We start from the raw sequence: 21,799 nt of genomic DNA, 5'->3' as shown, positions 1-21,799 counted from the left end.
CCATTAGAGTTCATTTTTTAAAATAGCATTTTTTTTTATTATGAATGTTCATTGTAGAAAATTGGAAGAAACAGAAATGTGTAAGGAAAAATAGAAAAATCACCCATCAACATTCAATCTTAAATAGCATGGTTAATATTTAGGTATATTTCTTTTCATTTTTTTCCATGTGCACGCATCGTTTTTGTGTATTCACTCAAAAAAGAATCATGCTATATACACTTTTGCATTGTGTTTCTTTTGTTGTTGTTGTTGTTTTGTTAACATGTATATGGGGAATTGTCCCATAATCATTAACACTAATAATTAGCGAATCTTCAAAAATATAGTTTCAGTGGTTTCTGAATAGATGGTTAGCAATTGTTTTGGCTCAGGTGCCTCGTAAAGAGGTGCTCCTGAGAAAGTCTGACTCTGCTTGGGAATCGGGGTGCTATGAGATTTTATAAAAGCCTTTCCAGTGGAGGGATAGCAGGGGGCCCACATCCTTGCTGCAGCCCAAGGTCATAGCATCACAGCTGTGCTTATGTAAGTATCACAGCACTGGGTTCAGAGGCTGGTTCTTCCACACAGAGCAGCATTCAGGTCACTGACCTCTCTGTCTGGTTAAAGGCACTGTCCCAGGGCTGTCCAGCTTGGGGAGAGAAATGGCCCTCCAGGACCATGGGACTCAGTAAGAGATAAAATGAGCAGCCCTTTCAGGCCTGCACCTGAAAGTGTCCAGGTCCAACTTATCACCAATGGGCCATCAGTGAAGCCCACCTGTCAGTCCCAGGTACACCCTGGTCCTCTCCAGCCACGGTGCTGGAGTTCTTGAGTAAACCAGATGTTAGAATTCAGAGACACAACTCCAGTGGAGTTGATGTGGAACTCTCTAAGCACAGAGGTCACACAGGAGAAACCAAATTATCCATGATTTATGAGTGGTAAAATAGGATCAGAAAAGTCTCTGCTAGTCGAATATATGTCAGGATGTTATTCAAAAAGACTAGTCTTTTGGTAGAATGCATCTTGTCCTCAGGAATTCCTTTCATCCAGGCCTCAGGCATTCTAGAATAGCTGCTACCAGGATTCATACCTGTTCACACCAAACTTACACACCAGGATTGATGCTTAGTGTGGAGAATGAGACAAGAAATGTTACCGTCCTGTATTTCTCTAAATTAAATATGATCCAGCCAGCATCTTGGGCACTCCTGTTCTGAGAGGGCTCAGGTTGCCCCTTAGGCACTCAGTCCTACTCACGGTAGCCCCTCCCCAGTCCTGAGCACCACTTCAAACCTGGTGCTATGACCTGCGAGTAGAACCTAGAGAGGTCCTGTTGCTCCCCTCTTATCCCTGGAGAAGCTCTCCAGGGTCTCTGTCCTCTATTCTGCTTCTCCCACAAGAAGCTTTCTTCTGCTAACAAAGATAACCAATAATGAATAGGTAGACAGCAGAGTACAGGTGTAAGTGCACTCCTTTTATCCTCAGCCATTCAAAAGAAGGAGGCTGATCCATGTGTAGTGGTGTGCAGATATCTCCAAGATAGTTGGGGTGTGTACTGGGTTACCTCTTTATATTTAATTATGCTACCTCTGTAATTTTACTTTGAATCCCTGTGGTTTGTTACAGCAAGGTGTTTTTGTTTTTGTTGTATGTCTTATCCTGTTAAGCTTGGAGATGGTTGATTAGAAGAGGGAGAAAAACAACAACTCTCTTTCTGCATCAGAAGAATAATGTTTCCCCAATTTTTTATAGTCAGAGAATGACATACTCTATACAAGTCTTTTTGGATGAGTTCATATAATCATCCTTATAAGTAAATCCTTTATGTTTCATCCTTGTTTAGAGGGAATTCTTTATATTTCATGGTCTTTGTGATTTTCTGGAAGATAACTTTTGGTAGTGGTCTGAAGTACATGTGCCATCAGGTCAAGATGCCATTCCAGTAGGGGGCAAAGTATTGTAGGCCCACCTCAGAGGATTGTTTTGCTGCCCTCAGAATAGAAGGAAACCCAGGTTAGGGATCTGGCTCCCAGGTTCTAGTCCCTCTTCTCAGAGCTATGAGAGCTGGCACAGTTGTTTATATTTTTTGGTCTCAAATTTCTCAACTATAAAATGAGGGAAGTTATTTAAGTAAATTCTAAGATTTTTATCCAGCAATAACATTCTGTAATTTCATTATTCCTGAATACTTTCAGCTTATATATGCTTATATATTATTTCTTAATGTATTAGGCCATTCTCGCATTATTATAAAGAAATACCTGAGACTGGGTAATTTATAAGGAAAGAGGTTTTATTAGCTTACAGGTCTGCAGGCTGTGTAGGAAACATGATGCTAGCATCTGCTGGGCTTCTGGGGAGGCCTCAGGGAACTTACAATCATGGAGGAAGGTGAAGTTGGGGAGCAGGTGTCTCCCATGGTAGGAGCAGGAACAAGAGGGTGGGGGAGGTGCCATACACTTTAAAACAACCAGATCTCAAGAGAACTCACTCACTATCACAAGAACAGCACTAAGGGGATGTGCTGAACCATTCATGAGAAATCCAACCCCATGATCCAATCACCTCCCACCAGGCCCCACCTCCAACACTGAGGATTACAGTTCAACATGAGACTTGGGTGGGGATACAGATCCAAACCATATCACATAGTTTTCAGAAGTTTCCTATAAAAATCCCATTTGACTTAAATAGCCTTGAAAAAAAGATGAAAACACTTTGTATTTAAAATATATTACTATTTAAATAAGTTATCCCACTGTATTCAGATAAAGGATCTGCTTTATCTGCTTTATTGGGATCTGATCCCAATAACTGATCAATAAGTAGCTGCTGTTGTCCAAGGACAGCATGGGGGGAAAGAACAGAACTAGTGGCTACCAGAACATCTGGGAAAGTTTTTTATGATAAACTTATAAAGGTGATAGAAGCAAGATTTTCCTCAAGCTAATCTTTAAAACAAACAAAGTAACAACAACAACAAAACCCAGAGCCCTGATCTTGTTACTTGACTAAGCGTGTATTGAGGTTCACCTGTCACAAGCACTGCAGATAAGCCGGGTAATGAAAGAACATAGTCTTCCTGCACACACCCTCTGAAGTCAGCCAGCGCTTTCTATTTCCCATAGTATCTTCTATTTCACATAGTGTCTTGTTCTTCCTCCCCATCTCCAGTCCCCCTGCAAAAGTCCCAGTGGCACTTGAGAATCTGCATAGAGATTGAAAACCTCACATGCGATCTGGACTCTAGTTTACGAATGAGCCATGTAGAGGAGGGAATATTCAGTATCACTAAAAAAAGAGTGTTTGAAAGTTGTTACTATTAACAGTTGGATTTTCATAAAGCAACTGTGAGAATTAATCCTATCAAACTGTCATTGATCTCATGGGGTTGTTGCATGGATGAAATGAGATTGTGTATATAAAACCCATTGTAAACTGTGAAGTTATATCCATGTGGAAAACATATTTTAGTATTGCACTAAAGCTGTTGCTCACAGAAAAGAAAGGAAATTTGATTTCATAAAAAAAAAAAAAAACGAAACCAAACAAACAAAAACAAATAGCCATAGGCATGTTGAGATTGCCCCATGCATTGTCTTCTGGGCTGCTTCAGTCTAAGTGCTTGTGCTTTGGGAGGTTTTTACCAATTTTTGTCAAGAAGAGGCTGGCTGGATGTGGTGGCTTATGCCTGTAATCCCAGCACTTTGGGAGGCCAAGGAGGGAGCCACCTTCTGGAGTTAGAGACCAGCCTAGGCAACATGTTGAGATCCTGTCTCTATAAAAATAAAATAAAAATAATTAAAATAATTTTAAAAAGAAAAGACTATAAACAGTAGAATTTAGAAGTGGAAGGGACCCCCCCCCCAAAAAAAAAACTCATCCATATGCTTCATTTAGTGATAAGATATTATCACCCAGAAAGATCAAGTTACTTGTCTAGCATCACAGGGCTAGCTAGACAGGCAGCTTTCATTATACTCAATAAGGTTGTGCTTTAGAAAAGAGCCACATCTTTGACTATATTAATCAGGTAAAAAAATTATCTGTTGGCTTATGCCTGTAATCCCAGCACTTTGGGAGGCCAAGATGGGCGGATTGCTTGAGCTCTGGAGTTCAAGACCAGCCTGGGCAATATGACAAAATTCTGTCTCTACCAAAAATATAAAAAAAAATCCAGGCATGGTGGCACACACCTGTAGTCCCAGCTACTCAAGAGGATAAGGTGTGAGGATAGCTTGAGCCTAGAAGGTGGAGGCTGCAGTGAGCTGAGATTGTGCCACTGCACTCCAGCCTGGGTGACAGAGTGAGACCCTATCCCCCCAAAAAATTATCCATGCCTTCTTCAAATGTTTTGACAATTGATAATCTTAAAACTTACAAATGCAAGACTTTCCTGCCACCATCTTCCTGTTGATGAAGTGAATCCTCAGATCTTCCTGATGAGTGGTTTTCTGTGCTTGCTTGATTTTGAATAGATGAAGGTTTATTCTGTTTTCCCATGATATAATACCACAATCTGGAAGAATTTTGTGATGTTGCTGGGCATGCTTTTATAGAGCAGTTTCATGAGACTGGAGTGAAAATCACATTATGAGTTAGCATTGTTATCAGTTTTATTGGAGCTGAAACTGAGTGAAAGGATTTAGGAATAATTGGGTAATCAAAGTGAATTAAATCAAGAGGGGGAAAATATCAGTTCTGGCATCAAATGGGGACTGCAATGACTTCCACATCTGTGGTCTTTATCCATTTTAATCAAGTCTAAATTATGCTATTAAGACTTATTTTTGTGACGTTTACTTGTTCAGACATAGCCGACTTTATATTCATCTCTGAATATTTCTTGAAACATTAAAGCATTCTCACTATTTCTAGGCAAGAGTTACCTAATTTGATTAGCATCCAAATATTCAGAGTTGCAACTGTGTTTACAATCATGAGTGCAGTGTTCAATGTGGTTTCTGTGTAATAGAATCTGGATACTAAGCCTTCAGCCCACATAGATGAATTCTGCATCCCCCAACTCATTCCCATGTCTTCAGAAAACTAAGTTTAAGTATGCCTGTTGGTATAAATTTGCTATAATAAATAGTATATCGTGCTATATGGCAGAAGTATCACTATACTAACTAGCCCAGTCTTGCTTTCTGGTTTTCTTTTGTTGTATTTCCCAAGGGGTACTGATTTTGCAGTGAAAAATCTATTTAGCCTAATAAATGGTAACAGTAATCAACTTCCCCTCCCATATCTTAAATATGTAACTGACAATACACTGAATTAAGGAATGACATAGCACTAAATTCACAAACAAGACAATTTTGGGAACCTTTGATTTCTTTGTTGAATTTTTTGTATTGTCTCTTATTAGAAAATTTGTCTTCAGCCTCTTTTTTTGCTCCAAGCTCTTTCCCCATAAATCTTAGAATCCTTGGTGTTCCCATTTGGTGGTTGGGTTTTGCTCTTGCTTAGACTCATGGGTGCCCAGGAACATCATGATGTGCTTCCCCCTGCAGAGAGCCTATGAATGGACGTGCAGTCAGGGAGGTTTCACATCATCAGGATTCCTATCCCAGAAAAGCAGATGTTCATAGCTCTGCGAATGGAATGAGACCCTTGTGGAGAGCCTATAAATGGATACGTGAGGGGCACCTGTTCATATGGATAAGATAGGGCTATAAACGCCCTCATCTTGCCACAGCTCTTCTAGGCCTCTTTAGGGTTAAGACATACTCCCTTCTAAGAATTTCTGGTCTAACTGGTTGTCTAGCTTCACATCCTGTTTCTGTGGATTGTTTGTAACCAGCCTTTGCTGCAACTGTTACTGCTGATTAAAATATCTTGCTAATCATAGGTTATGGAAAGACCGTGTTTCTGTTTTAAGGCTCTGTTAGAAATTACTGATGCACACACTATATTGTAAATTCCTATCTCTGTATACTGTACTTCTGCATACAGATGTTATGTTAAAGAATTACTTCATCCCCATGTGACCATCTCACCTCATAATCAAACGACCCTAAGTCCCTCACTAACCTACCCCCACCCTCACTAAACTTAATAATAAATGCTGGTATATCCCGTGCATTGGTGGTACCGCGGGACCAGAAGGAGGTGACCCCCCTGGACCCAGCTTTCACTAACTTGTGTGCGTCTATTATTTCTCGACCTGCTGATCCACCTGGGAACAAGGAAAGAGCCCCGTTGCATTGCGGGCTGCTGGCCAGATCCCTCAATACTACTATAAGGTCACAATTTGCAGAAAGAAAAACTATTGAATGTCCTAGATGTAAGCTCACTCTTTGGAAGCCTCAGGTTCCCATTGTTGGTTCAATGAATGCCTCTCCGCTCCTTCCCCCAGTGCCCAGCACTGTTTGTTGATGGTGTGAATATATAAACAGATTATAATTTTTCTTTCTTCATCTCTATTTTTTAAAATTCTTTTCTCTTCTTCCCTTTTCTTTTTAAAAACCAAGAGCCGAAGTTTTCCCAAACAGAGATTGTTTAGACTGGAACAGCTGTCAAGGAGCACTAAATAATGATCTTGTTATGGACATATGTGTTATCAATGATTTTGGGGGTGTTTTTGAGATAGGGTCTTGCTCTGCTGCCCAGGCTGGGGTGTAGTGGCAAAATCAGACCATAGCTCACGATAGCCTCAAACTCCTGGGCTCAAGTGATCTTCCCACTTCAGCCTCCTGAGTAGCTAGGACCATGGGAGCATACCACCATGCCCAGATAATTTTAATTTTATTTATTTATTTATTTAGAGATGTGGTCTTGTTATGTTGCCGAGGCTGACCTGAAACTCCTAGACTTAAGCAAAGAGATGAATTTTTATAAAGCAATCGCATTTCCTTATTGATGTTAGTTGTAATTTTCACAGTGTGTCTGTATCTCCTGCTGTTTCTAGTGCCTGCTGGTTCTGGGACATTCTCTTATTCTCCTGGCCCACACGGGCGTCTCCTTCAGAGGCGGGTTAGTTTGGGTGTGCTTTTCTTCTGCTCCATCTCTTTGACAGTTGAGGTATTCCCAGGCAGCCCTGGGGTCTGGGTTAGTCAGTCTTTCTAACATTTTCTGGAAAATGTTTGGCAGCCCCTGAGCTACCTGTCATTGGGGCAGGGGGCCCTCAGAATGTTTGAGCCTGACCTTGGCTCAGGGTGAATCTCCAGAACATGTAGAACTTCTCTAGACTCAGGCTCAGGAGGAGTCCTCCATCTATTGTTGGTGCAGACACACACCTGGAAGCAACGTCAGGATGGACATTGGTGGCAAGAGCATGGACCAGCCTGAAGTACAGTTGACTGCAAAGTGGCTGGAAATTTCTGGCATGCCAGACAGTTCTGTGTTGTCAGACCACTAACAGCCAGGAGCACTGTGTTTTGAAATATTAGTGTTAGAGACTTGGTTTATTTGTTTAATAGGTTTTGCTTAATATGATTTCCTTATTGTTGCCTCTTTCCTCGTCTTCTTTTCATTGCTGATGCCTTGGTCTAGATACAATATTAGCTCAAATAGTTGCTGGGCATTTGTCTTACTCTGGATAAGTCAGGCTATCGTTGGACATGTTCATTTATGAGTTAAGGTCTGTATTAGTCCGTTCTCACACCGCTCTAAAGACATACTTGAGACTGGGTAATTTATAAAGAAAAGAGGTTTAATTGTGCTCATGGTTCTGCAGACTGTACAGGCTTCTGCTTCTGGGTAGGCCTCAGGAAACTTACAATCATGGTGGAAGGCAAAGGGGAAGCAGGTGCGTCTTACGTGGCTGGAGCAGCAGGAAGAGAAAGCAAAGGGGAAGGTGCCACACACTTTTAAATAACTTGTGAGAACTCTATCAGGAGACAGCACTGGGGGATGGTGCTAAACCATTAGAAACCACCCCTATGTTCCAATCACCTTCCACCAGGCCCCACCTCCAACACTGGGGATTATAGTTCAACATGAGATTTGGGTGGCCACATGGAGCCAAACCATATCAGGTCATTCTAAGAGCAAGGGATTTTGAGATGATGGGAAACTCAAGGTGGTGTAAGGTGAGGTGTGTGTTGGCAGTAAGGAGATGGTTAAAAGGCCCCTCATCAACAGATCCTCCAGAACCGACACGATTCATTTTTAGTTTGTGTCCTTTACTAACATGCCCAGATGACTAAACTTTGTCTTTAAAAATAGGCAAGATTTTTTGAAGTTTTTCCTCTCATGGGACAGAAAGATTCCTTCCTCAGCATAAAGGGTTATTGATGCACAGAGATATTTTACCAGTTGGGTGATTTACCTGCTTTGCTGGTGATGAGAAAAAGGCAGATCTTAGTCTATGGGAAGCTAGATGAGAATTTTTAGAAGTAAGGAGGGGAAAGCCCTTAAGTGGGTCAAGAAGGGACTTCTTCACGTTTACCACGTCCTTCTCTCTTTATTTTACTGCTGAGGGCAATACGTACTCCAGTCTCTAGAACTAACTCTATTTCATGAAACCAATATCTGACTTAGGTTGTGTTCTCCCCAAGAACACCATTCATCCCCAGGAATATGGTACAGACTATGCTGTGGTCAATAGATGTTTGAGAACTGATTGCCTGGATTCTGGGATGTTTTAAGTGACGAGTCAGGATCCCGGGCCCCATCACACTGAGACTGTGTGCTAGGAGGTGTGGGCTTTGGGGGAAACATGAGGTTTGTATTGTATAGAATCATTAAATATTACAGCATTGCTATTTGCTCAGCCCTGTTTTAACAGATACAAAGACTCAAAAACATTTTAAACTGTTCTTTCCCTAAAGAGTTTATATAATATCATGAAGATCTGAGTCATTCACAAACTGAGATATGATAGGAAAAGGCTAAGTAGAGACAACATTGTTAGCAGCAAGAACGTTGGACTGCAAGTCACAAGCCTCAGAGTTTAGTCCCAGCCCCATGCTTAGCTGTTAGAGTGATTTTTCAGTTAGAATAACCCAAAAGATTGCTTTTCACACCTTTCATTTTTATGATTCTTTTAAAAGACTTCTTATGTTGTTCACAGCCTCAGTGTCCTCCTCTGGGGGGTCAAACTAGATGACCGCTAAAGTGGCTTTAATGGCAACCGTGTGAGACTGATAGTGCAATTCGGGATGGGGGATGGGCACGCTTTGGGGTTGGTCTTGATTCCAGTGAGCATTTGCAAGCCCGTCTGTTTAAACTTTCACAGGGATGCCCTTTTTCGCTAGCCCCAGGACCCTCTCACTAAGTCAGTGCATACAAAATCAGTTTTTGTGTGTATATCCTGTTTCTTCCTCCAAAGCCTCATATAGCAGTTTACAGAGAAATGGAAACCCAGCCTTAGTTCTAAATTGATTTGGCTACATTTGATACACTCTTCCTCTCTAGAATATGACTTTTCAGTTATAATAACCCAAAAGATTGCTTTTCACACCCCTTTCATTTTTATGATTATTTTTAAAGACTTCTTATGTAGCTCACAGTAAAGGTGGTGGGTTTCAGCAGGGTCAAAAGTAATCCAACCAGAAGTGTCAAGACTTTATAAAGAAACTGAGGGTTTCTTTGCATGAGAAGAGAGGGGCACTCTCAATCCCTGTTATTCACACAGTTTTTGGTTAGGAGAAAAGAAAGAGGAGATTTCAGCCTTCATTGAAAAGCAGAGTCCAAATTACAATACTGCCCCTGATTTGTTCCAGAGGTCACAAATGCTGGGCAGGGAAATGGGTGCCAGTGACGGTGATGCCAGTAATGGTGAGGGTGTGTCAGCCCCAGGGAGTACTGCAGTCCAGGAGCCTGCCCCTGGGCTGCTCTGAGCCCAGGACCCGGGTGCTTTCCCCACTAGATGACTGCTTACCAGAACTCAGGGATCCAGAGAGAGAGAGCATCCTCTAGGTGAGGGACATTCAGCATATGTGTCATTCACATTTGTAAAGTACTCTAGTATTTTAGGGAAACTGTATGAGTCTGGGTTCTCCAGAGAAACAGAACCAGTAGGAGGACAGATAGATGTCTCCTTGGAGACCCAGGAGAGCCAGTAGTACCAGCTTAAGTCCAAAGGCCTGAGACCCAGGAGAGCCAATGATGTAAGTTCCTGTCTGAGCTCAAGTCCAAAGACAGAAGAAGATCCATGTCCTTGAAGACAGTCAGGCAGAGAGAAGAGAATTCTCCCTTACTCAGCCACTTGTTCTATTGAGGCGTTGGACAAATTGGATGAGGCCCACCCACCTTAGGGAGGATAATCTGCCTATCTCCGTCTACCAATTCAAATGTTCATCTCATCCAGAAACACCCTCACACATACATCCAGAATCATGTTTGACTAATGTCTGGGCACCCTGTGGCCCAGCCAAACTGACATATAAAATGAACCATCACAAAGGCTATCTCTTATATATATAAGTGCTCTACTCTGAATTAAATTTAGGAAGAACTGCTAAAGGATGCCACTTCTGAGGGCTGATTAAAATGGAATGTTTTCTTCTCCTCCCACTCCCCTCAAAAACAAACATATTGGAATCATTCTGTGAACTCTTTTCTCTTCTCCAAGCTGTGACTACTTAGTTCTCATGCGTGAGCAGAATATGAAGAATGGGAAGGAAATAGGTTGGGACTTAGAATACTGGTTCCTAGGATAAGATGATTTGAATGGGCCTGCATACAAATGATTTTCCACTCTGCTTCCCTAACACCTACACCAGCCCACTCCTTAATGGATATGTTATTTGAGGGGGCTGATCATCGTCATTATGGAAGGACACTAGCAGAACAGCTCTTCAGAAAAATGACCCAGGCTGGGAATTGATCTGCTAGGGGATAATTTGAAAAGTAGAATTTGAAGCTCTGGCAGGCCCTAGAAAATTACTATCTTGCTCAATGGAATTAGTTGACCAAGATGAAGAATATTTTCTTCTTGTACCATCTTATCTTCTGATGGCTCTCTTTTCACCTCTTATTCTTAATTCCCTGTTCTGTGCCAATGGTTGGAGCCCATGGCCGGCAGCATTCCTGATCCTCAGTGCTGTCAGGAACAGAAACAGTCAGAGGTTAACTATGCTTACTTGAAAACAGAGGAAGTGCATGGGAATGTTCTTTTAAAGGGAAAGGAATAAGCACAGAAAGAGTACAGAAATAAATTCATGAGGAAATTGTGCAGCTCTCACGTTGTAACTTCCATGAAACTCTCATCATTTATTTATCAGTGCAGGAGTCATTTTTCTGATGGATTCAGGGCTGGATCTTCAGTTCTCCCTTGAATTGTCTGTCCTTCTCTGAGAGAGAACAGCTTTATGGCAAAGAGTGGGGGATACGACCAGCCGAGGGGTCTGTACCTAGCACTCAGCTTTCAGCATGCCTTGTTTGTTAGCAGAGGGTGACTGGTCAAAAAGTGTGTGTTGGGGAACTTAGATGTCTCAGTCAAATCCCTCACATAGACCCACCTCTGGCCCCCCATACTGGAGAGGGAGGAAGAGGCCTGAAGTGTTTGGAGCTGTGGATTGGGAGAAGTTTATAAAAAGTAATTAAGGAATATAGTCTACTCAGGTTGGGAGAAGAGAGAAAGGTGAAAGGGTGATAGGAGAGAGCGTGTCTGTGCTATAGGAGGGCATTTCACATCTCCCTTGTCTGTGAAATTCATAAGCTCCTGGGACTGTCAGTGCCATTGGTGTTACTGTTTGGTGGGTGGAGGTGGTTCCAGATGGGTCCAACAGGGTAGTTGGCATGAGACCCCATCCATCCATCCATCCATCCATCCATCCATCCATCCATCCATTCATCTATCTGTTTATCCACCCATCCAGTCCAACCCATCCATCCATCCATTCATCCATCCATCCATCTAGCGATGCATCCATTCATCTATCTATCCATTTATGTATTCACCCACCCAGCCAGCCATTCATCTATTCATCCATCCATCCATCCACCCATTTATCCACCCGTATATCCACCCATTCATCCATCCATCCATTTATCCATCTATTCATCTACCCATTTATCCATTCACCCAGCCAACCAGCCAGCCATTCATCTATTCATCTATCCATTCACCCATGTATCCACCCATTCATCCATCTGTCCATCCATCCATCCGTCTATCCATCCATCCATCCGTCTATCCATCCATCCCTGGCTTTATCCTTCATTAGCAACACTTGTAGAATGTCTGCTTTATACCACACAAACATGCCAGATGCTGAGGACGTGAAGACTAAGACGTACTCTTTCCCCCCCAGGAGTTCACAACCCAGTGGGGGAGACCACTAAGTAGAGCAGTGATGATGGTCAGAGTGAGGAACACTGAGAGAGGTGAGCCCAGGGTGTGTTGATGAGAAGAGAGGCCTCCTATTCAGACTCTGCAGGGGATCTTGGAAGGCTCTCTGGAAGAGACACTATTTCAGCTGTGTCCTGGATGATGAGTACATTATTGGGAAAACTTTCCCTTGGTAGAGGTTCTGGCATGACTTCCCTTCCTGCTTCAGTAGGAGACAAGTCCTTTATTCAGGGCCTGGGTCACCTTCCAGCCCACACTCAGGTGGGGACAACTTACCCCACCTGCTTGCCCCTCACTTGTCTTCATCCACAGCCTTTTATTTTACAGTGTTTTACTTCCTGCTGTGTAGAGAACACATTCAGATCTCTTTCATCTTAAAATTTTAATATAACAATAATAAAAACCCTCCCTTGGCCCTAGTCCGTGAGCAGCTGCCTCCCTATGTTCTTCTCTTCACACTAAGCATCCTGAAAGGGCAGTTCATACATACTGTGTCACCATTCCCTCTCCACATGTTGGCTTCCTCCCCAGGGACAGTCCTTTCCTGTCCCTGCAGCTGCCTGGGCAGTGGTCCCAGTGTTCTCTGTCTTCAGTTAGTGGATGCTTTCAGATCTTTACTTAGTTGACCAATGGGTCACATTGATGTGGCTGTCCATTTCTTCCTTCCTGAAACTGTTTTCCTTGCTTTGGGAACACTGGTTAGGTCTTTCTTCTTGATGGTCCTGGATTTTCCATGCCTTTTATATTAGTCCATTCTCACACTGCTATAAGGACGTACCTGAGACTTGATAAATTATAAAGGAAAGAGGTTTCATTGATTCATAGTTCCACAGGACCAGGGTGGCCTCAGGAAACTCACAACCATGGCAGAAGGGAAAGCAAACACGTCCTTCACATGGCGGCAGGAAGAAGAAATGCAGAGCAAGGAGGGGAAAGTCCCTTATAAAACCATCAGATCTCATGAGAACTCACTCACTATCACAAGAACAGCATGGAGGTAACCACCCCATAATTCAATTACTTCCTACCTGGTCCCTCCCATCACATGTGGGGATTATGAGAACTACAGTTCAAGATGAGATTTGGGTGGGGACACAGCCAAACTATATCGTGCTTTCTGGGTGTCCCTTATTTGTGTGTCCTCAGCTGCTCCTCCCTTCACACTATGCTAGTTCCAGGAGGGCATGCCCACCCATGCCTTGGACTGCTGCCTGTACGTGGATGCACAGCACAGGGCATGCAGAACTTCTGGCTCGTGCTCCAGCTGATGGCTAGACATCTATACCTGGCATCCTCAAGAACTCAGACTCACCACACTCCACACTGAACTCTTCCCCCTTCTCCCTGGGCCCACTCTTCATCTTGTTCTGTTAATCTGAGCACATGGCACCACTGTCTACCCTGACATTGATGCCAGAAACAGGAAGGTATCCTGGATGCCTCTCTTCTCTCTCACTCCCACTATCACTCCCCTATCCAGGAGGTCACCAGGTTTTGTGACTCTGTGTCCTTAATGTCTCTGTAATCCTCTCGGTTCCACTGTCTCTGCCTTGTTTCTGACTCACCTGGAGTACTGCAGGAGCCTTGAAATTCCACAGTTCTCAAATGTCTGCCCTCAGACAAGTGCTAGACTGGCTGTCCAAGAGTAGCCCCACCCCACCCCATGCAGAGAGAGCCAGGCTCAATTGATCAAACTGCCTTTGATAAAGCTGCCCAATGACCCTGAGGCGCAACTGGTGTCCTGGAAGCCATTTCAGATTATCTTCCCACCCTTTTCCTGGTCTGTAGCCATCAGTCCTTCACATGGGCACCAGAGAGATCATTCTAAAATGCGAATCTGATCCTAATCACTTCCCTGCCCAAAACTCTCAGTCTTGACCCCGGTGCCCCTCTCTCCCACATCAAATCCAAACACTGAGCTAACACAGAGCTTCCACAGTCTGCCTCCATCTCTTTCCCTTCCTTTATCCCCACAGCCCCACCCCTAGCAGGCACCCTGTCCCCAGCTGGCAGAACCACCTCTTTACTGACAGGTGCTGGGCAGCTTCCCACCTCCATACCTTCCAACCTGCACCCACAGCACCCTTCCTCCCTTCTGGCTACTCTTCACAAGGATCCCACTCAGTGCTTTGCAGAGGTTCCCATCCTCTGTTATGGCACACTCATCTTGCCCTTCTGTTGCCACCCATTGACTGATACATGTGCCCCACCCCAACATTATGAGAGCTGACACTGGTTCTATTTGACTTGGTGTGAGAGAGAATGACTTTCACCTATGGACAGCCAGAAACGTCCAGATTACCCAGGTTTCAGAGCTCTGGATAGCTGTGCTTCTAGGCCTTCTAAACTACATAATACCATGAATTCCACTGCTGCTAATTTTTCCACCTCAATAGCATCGCGAATATATGTTTCAATATATGTACACAGCAGGCCCTCCCTTATTCTTGGCCCTAGCTATGGCCCATGACACCCATGTTTGCTTATCTGCCTTCATCCCAGCTATCTGGGCACAAAATGTCTTAAACCTCTTCCTCACCCCAACATCCAGTCAGTTGATAAGGGGAGCCTGAAACCCATGGCTCAGTACCATCATGAATATATGTTTCAATATTCATGATATTCATAAATACATGTTTCAATATTCATGATGGTACTGAGGTAGAAAACCTAGCAGCAATAAAATGGGCATGAGATTGCCCTTCCTTCCAGATGGAAGGAAATGATTGACATCCGTCATTTAGGAACCACTTGATAATCTAGAATACTTTCCCCCAAATTAAAAAAATGCAGCCATCATTTAATGACTTTCAAATACCCCTCTGCTGGGCTACAACACAACTCTTGCTACCGGAGTATTCAATCCCAACAGAGCGGCAGCAGGGGGGCTGAGAAGGCTGGATGCTGTCTCCTTTGTAAAAGCATCATCAGTTTGGTGAAATATCAGACCTGATCCTACTTAATAAGTACAAGTGTCAGATGTGGATGCTGTGCCCTCCTCCTGCCTCCCTTCGAACGGCTTTTCCCTCCCCCCAATTCTTTGTCACCTCTGCACAAAGTGAGCACTGTAACAATGACTTCTGGGCATCGTGCCAGTGCCATGCCCCCTGTGCTGTGTGGCTTTCAGCACAGCAACTCTGGTAGACGGTCTAGCATCATAAGCCAGGTGGGGAGGGAAGCCAGTGAATCCTACACAAGCACATAAAAGCTGGGGTGGGGGAATTCACCTGCTGCTGAGGAACTTTTGCAAGTGCAGTATGTTAGAGAAAACCAGATATCTTATGCGTTCAATATCTGGGCATCACCTGGAAACCAGGTAAACCTTGCAAGAGCCCCAATGATACTTACTGTCTCCAAGGTCTGGGTTGAGACTTCCCCATCACATCTTGACGGTGTCCAGGCTGACCTGGCACTAGCAGGCTGTGCTGAGGGTGGGGACGGATGGGCACACCAATCCCCATCTACATAGAGTTATGTATATTTGTTCTTGGTACCCATTCAGTAAGGATTTGTCTATTGATTTTGTGAGTAAGAGAATGGAGTAGAATGCCTCTGTAGGGCTCAGGAGTTTCTTGTTCTGGAGTTTGCATTCCTCCCATTGAGGACACGGTTAGAGCATTATGCACACAGCAGACCCTCCCTTATCGCTGGCCCTCACTGTGGCTCATGACATCTGTGTTTGTTTCAGGGATCTGCCTTCATCTAAGCTGTCTGGGCACAAAATCTCTTAGATCCCTCACTCAGCCCAACATCTGGTCAGTTGAAAAGGGGAGCCTGGAACCCAAGTGTCCCAAGTTTGGAGCATTTAGAGTTGAGGACACATTAGGAGCATTATGCACACAGCAGACCCTCCCTTTTCCTTGGCCCTAGCCGTGGCTCATGACATCCATGTTTGCTTATCTGCATTCATCCTAGCTGTCTGGGCACAAAATTTCCTGGGTCTCCTCCTCACTCCAACATCCAGTCAGTTGACAAAGGGAACCTAGAACCCAGGTGTCCCAGACACCAGCATCCTCCTTGTGTCTCCACTGCTCTCAGCCCATCACCCCTTACCCATACCCTTGCTTGCTCTCCTGCCTGAGCTTCTGGGCTCTCTTTCAATCAGTCCCTCAAGCTGCTGCCCTCCAACCTCATTTATTCATTCAGCAAATTTGTATGGAGCACTGAATAGAGAGGACACTGTGGTAGATTCTGGGGATGTCAAGATGGAGTCACAGGACTTGTTCTTGGAGGACTTACAGTCTGGGATGAGAGGCAGCTGTTCTGCAGGTAATTCAGCACAGAGCTGTGTTCACGCTACAGCAGTGGAACAAAGTAGGGATGAGGCAGGTGGAGAGTGGAATTAATAAAGGCAGCCGGGTGGAGGAGAAACTTGAATAGGTCTTGAGGAGTGAGTATTCCCCTGGCAGATAGGAGTAGGGGTAAGAGAAAGAGGAAGGGCATTCCCAGCCACCCCTACCATATACCCTGGGTTATAACTACATTCCACTTGTTGCTCCCTAAACACACCCTGCCATCTTCCAGTCCCCAACCATTCATTGTTCATGCCATTTCCACCATTAGAAAACCACCCATGCCTCCCTGCATAGAGTTCTGTCTTGAAATTTCACCCCTTCCTCAAGGCTAGGCTCAGATGCCGTCTCCTTGAATCTCTCCCACCCACTTTTCCCTCCTCGACTCTCTTCAGCATTTTGTACATCTTTTATGGCACTTGTCATGTGAAATCCTTTTTGTCTGTTTCCTTCTCCCTCCTACTGTAACTTCCTTGAAAGGCTAACTTGGCCATTGAACAGAAAACTCTACTCAGTGCTTTTCTGAGCAAAGAGCTAACAGCAGAGTGGAATGTGTACTAAAACGGCCTTGGCTTTGTTGGTGGGGTAACTGGAGTGTCCAAGGCGTATAATATCATGCAGGGTCTGCCATTTATGTAGGAAGGCCCTTGGCATTGGGAGAACATATTCACAGGCACCTTTTCCTCTCTTTGTTGATGTAGGGTTCGATGACCTTCAAGCGTGTGCTGACCCTGGCGTTCCCGAGAATGGCTTCAGGACCCCCAGTGGAGGGGTTTTCTTTGAAGGCTCTGTAACGCGATTTCACTGCCAAGACGGATTCAAGCTGAAAGGCGCTACAAAGAGACTGTGTATGAAGTATTTTAATGGAACCCTAGGCTGGATCCCAAGTGATAAGTCCATCTGTGTGCAAGAAGGTAAAGTGCCTACCTCTCCATGGAAGCCGCTTACCTGGCTCAAGTTGCACGGCCACAGGGGTGCCGGACTGTGTGACAGCTCAATACCCTGGGCTATTCTCTCTAATGCAGGGCTGCATCTGCATGCTGACCAGAAAGCAGGAGTGTGTAATGAGGGCTGAGATAGAGGGTTAATTTATCTCTGCATTAGAAGTAATACTCTTTTTTCCTCTATCTCAGTTACAATCTAATTTATCACCATTTTTGTCAATGCAAGAGAGCAACTCAGATAACATTAGGGGTATTTATTATTAGGCTGCCAACTCAGCACTCATTTTCATGTTACTCAATAAAATGTGCAGTAAATATACTGTGCAAAAACCGTATTTAGTCATACAGAAGATGTGTGTTTCTCAGAGGATTAAATCAATTACTACTTATCAGTTCTGTGTTAGATGTGATTCATTTAGGAAAAGAAAGAACTGTGACAAGCAGTGACAGATTGACAAGGTAGACATTTATTTCTAGCAATTATCCCTAAATGAATTGGTAGTGACAAGATATTCATTTACTTCTGGCAATTACCCCACATCTGTTGGTTGAAACAACTTTATATACTTTTTTTTGTTTTTACTTTATGTGGATACATTTAAACTTTTTAAAAATGCATGGAGTTTAACTAATTAGAATGTCAGATTGTTGATGAAAAATCTCAGAAGACCAGCAGGGCTGAAGTTGGAATAGGCATGAATCAATAATTAATTCTGGTCCCAAATTTCCATGAAGCACAGAACTTATATTTCATTGAGTTCATTAGAAATTAGTTTCAGTTTCTTTTAACACTGATTTTATTTTGGAATGGAGTTTTTATAATAATATGGAAACTATTGTCATGATTTAGTGTATATTTCCTTTATGAAACTTTTAACTTTTTAAATAATTTAATAAGCCCTTTTTTTTTTTTTTTTTTTTTTTGAGCCTATCTCCCTCTGTCATCCAAGCTAGAGTGCAGTGGCACAATCTGGGCTCACTGCAACCTCCACCGGGCTCAAGTGATCCTCCCACCTCAGTCTCCCAAGTATTTGGGACTACAGGCATGCGCCACTATGCCCAGCTAATTTTTGTATTTTTTGTAGAGACGAGGTTTCACCATGTTGCCCAGGTTAGTCTCAAACTCCTGAGCTCATGCAATCCACCTGCCTCGCTTCCCAAAGTGCTGGGATTACAGGCATGAGCCATGGCACCCAGCCATGATAAGCATTTTATAAGTGCCTATTTTGCTCCTCCTTCTGGAAATTGTAAAGGAGGGATAAGATGGTGTCTTGCCCTTAAAGTACTTGCTATCTTTGCTTTTATTTTCAAGGTATAAGAAAAAGCCATAATAAATATAATAAAGAGTTAAGGTTTTTAAAAATAAGTTCATTTTTTCCTCTTTCATGCAGCCTGTGCAAGCTGTGGTTTCCCTGAGATTCTATTTAAAGTTTACTTCGTTCATATATATATAGATTTCCCTGCCAAAACCTCTGGCCTACGTTACCCAGTGCTTTAAAAACAGTCAAGTTTAGGAACATCAGAGAACAGAGAAAACCAAAATAGGCTTCTTAAATATTGCCCAGAGATGAAGGCCTTCTGTTAAGCTTCTTTCCAACCCTATACATAACTAGGTACCATGTAGTCATTCCAAGGAAGGGAATGAGAAATCACCTTAGAGTAGGGGGCTTCTATTGTACTGGTCTGCATGTATCATTCTTTTTTCTTTTTTTCTCTACTTATCTAATGGAATTCATTTACAGTTCTTAACACTCAGCCCCAGATGTGCAGGGAGGGTCTTCTACATAGGCATGGCAGCAGGGAGTTAGCTTTTTTATTAGGCAACCGCAAATAAGACCACGTGTGTCCAAAGGACAGTTCAGGTCCTTGGATTCCAGTCATGATGTGCTCCAGTCATTTTTGGAAGTTTGGAAGAGCAGATATTGCCTTTCTAAGTACAGTGATGTATTTATTTTTAATCTGAATGGTAATTTTGTTGGTCTTTGAAAGATCTGTATAAAGAGATTGTTTGTGTTGCCCTGATGGTAGAGAGAGTCATGATTGTTAACACTCTAGGCTTTCTTTATTCTATGTGGTTTATAGGGGGCTGGAGGGAGACCTAGAAGTCTATACCACTGATGTCACATAGCAGTGAAAAAGCTAAACTTTCAGAATGTCTTTTTACTGCTTTGTAAATAGCCATGCTCCCTGCTCAGGATTTATTCTGGGCAAATAGTAAGGGCTGCTGAATTCATTTGTTATCCTTGCCAAGTAATTCTTAGAAGGCTAATGAATTTCTGAAATGGTGGTAATAATAGTAACAATAATAATTTATCACATTGTTATAGGTCATTAAAGTTTAAAAGTGCTTTCAGATTCACTATTTCATTTAACATGCACAACAATTCTACAAATGAGTCTTATTGTTTCCTGATTAGGAAACTGAGGCTCAGAGAGGCTCACTCACTTTGTTAAGGTCACACAGTTGATGAGTAAGCAATCTGGTTAGAATTAATCCCAAACCAGCATTGTTTTTCCTCTACAAGGCTGAGTCTAAGCTTCTTTATGTCACAACAGCCCCACTCTAATCTGTTACACAAGAGCACCTTGTTACAACAAATGACATCATCCAGGTTTGAAGTTGAAGGAACTCAGAGAAATCATATAATTCAAGCCCTCATTCCAATTTAGTTTTTATTTGACCTATAGAGAAACTGAGTCTCAAATAAGGTAAGAGCCTTCCCAGAGTTAAATGACAATTTAGGGAAAGACCTTTTGCAGCCCCCAGGCTTGTCACTGTTACCTGTACTCCTTTCATGCCATGGGTCAGTCCTGTCTGAGATGCAGATTTTTTAAAAACTAAGTTCATATCCATTAAAATGCTTTATGACAGTAAAGTGCTCTACAGAAGCAAGGTGGTATTGGGCAACTGTTCTCTTGGGTGCGCACAGATCCCTCTCTTTTATTCCCACCTCATCCTGCTACATGTACAGCCATTCCCCCTTTTTCACATGGCCCCCTTCTTCCAATTCAAATTGCTTCTTCCAAGTGAACTCAATTTATACAAGGTCTGAATTTACAGAACTGAATGAATTCACTTTATGGCCCCCAAAGTCTCCAACCTGAGAGATGGCTGTGCTTCTTCAAGCTGCTTCTGCAAGACTGGAGCCTGCATGACCCCAAGCATGGTTGAAAATGTCTATGGCCCAGGGAACAGAGGAGGTGACATATATGGTGGAGAGGAGACCCTAGAATTGGCAAAGGACTGAAAATACACCCTGTGGGCGCAGGGCTGCTGATCTAGTAAGTACAGTGACTAAAGGCCAGGGTGCTGGCCACCATTTGGGCCGCTTCCTTTCCAAAACCAACTCAATTATGTCTACTTGGGGATACTTTTCCGGAGTAAATATACCCCTTTCCTACATTTCACAAGAAAAGACAGAGGTGAAGCAAGATTGCCTTTCCTGAATTCACTTTACAAGCACTTACTCAACACATACATCCTCAGGAGATAAAAAATGCTGCATCCTCACTGAAGCCCTTGCTGCAAGGAGTAGCAGTCAGACTTTGTGTGGTGATGAACTTCGGTTTGTACATCATAAATAATTAGCACGTTTAAAAAGTAAACATCTTAAAGAGACTAAAATGGAATCAATTCAGGATTCATTTATATTGTAAACAACTACTATATGAGAGAAAGGAGAGAAGAATCAACCTATGTCTTGCCAAAATCCGTTGTCATCATTGATGAAAGTATTTCCTTACTTAACCATCTTTTGGGCTACAGAGTTCATCTCAGCCCTTATGGCATTGGCTATACTGGCTAGATAGGAGTTTTTGGTTTTGTTTCTTAAATAGAGAACCAAGTAACTGATTGCACTCAGCTCCTGGTTCGGGTGAGAGTCTTATGTAGGCTCTGAGATTATGTTGTACAGCACCCAAATTCCTCCTCCCTTAGGATTCAGTTCCTGGGAAGGGTGGTGTATTAGTCCATTTTCACACTGCTATAAAGATACGACCTGAAACTGGGTAATTTATCAAGAAAAGAGGTTTAATTGACTCACAGTTCTTCATGGCTGGGGAGGCCTCAGGAAACTTACACTCATGGCAGAAGGCAAAGGGGAAGCAAAGTATGTCTTACATGGTGGCAGGAGAGAGAGAGCACACAGGGAAAACCCCCACTTTTAACACCATCAGATCTCATGAACACTCCCTCACTACTATGAGAACAGCATGGGGGAAACCGCTCCCTTGATCCCATCACCTCCCACCAGGTCCCTCCCTCAACACATGGGGATTACAATTCTAGATGAAATTTGGGTGAGTACACAGAGCCAAACCATATCAGGCGGTTA

General features: G+C 43.2%; 1 protein-coding gene across 20 annotated transcripts in view; it reads left to right on the top strand.

The window, feature by feature from the left end:
• The window catches only part of SUSD4 (sushi domain containing 4), a 148,765-nt gene that overhangs the window by 56,607 nt on the left and 70,359 nt on the right, over positions 1 to 21,799 (top strand). For 16 of the 20 annotated variants that reach the window (XR_012428794.1, XR_012428795.1, XR_012428796.1 and 13 more), the window contains one exon: positions 17,223 to 17,435. Coding sequence is in view for 9 of the 20 variants with exons in the window: in XM_074026899.1 (XP_073883000.1) it covers positions 17,223 to 17,435 (213 nt within the window). In the remaining 11 variants the exon portion in view is untranslated. Of the gene's footprint in view, positions 1 to 17,222; positions 17,436 to 20,526; positions 20,748 to 21,799 lie in introns of all 20 variants that reach the window. The other 4 variants (XM_074026925.1, XM_074026917.1, XM_074026921.1 and 1 more) reach the window with 1 other exon arrangement.

The sequence above is a fragment of the Macaca fascicularis genome, chromosome 1, assembly GCF_037993035.2.
Source record: "Macaca fascicularis isolate 582-1 chromosome 1, T2T-MFA8v1.1".
Taxonomy (NCBI): domain Eukaryota; kingdom Metazoa; phylum Chordata; class Mammalia; order Primates; family Cercopithecidae; genus Macaca; species Macaca fascicularis.
Note: the sequence above shows the minus strand (reverse complement) of the source record. Positions and strands in the feature narration are given on the sequence as shown.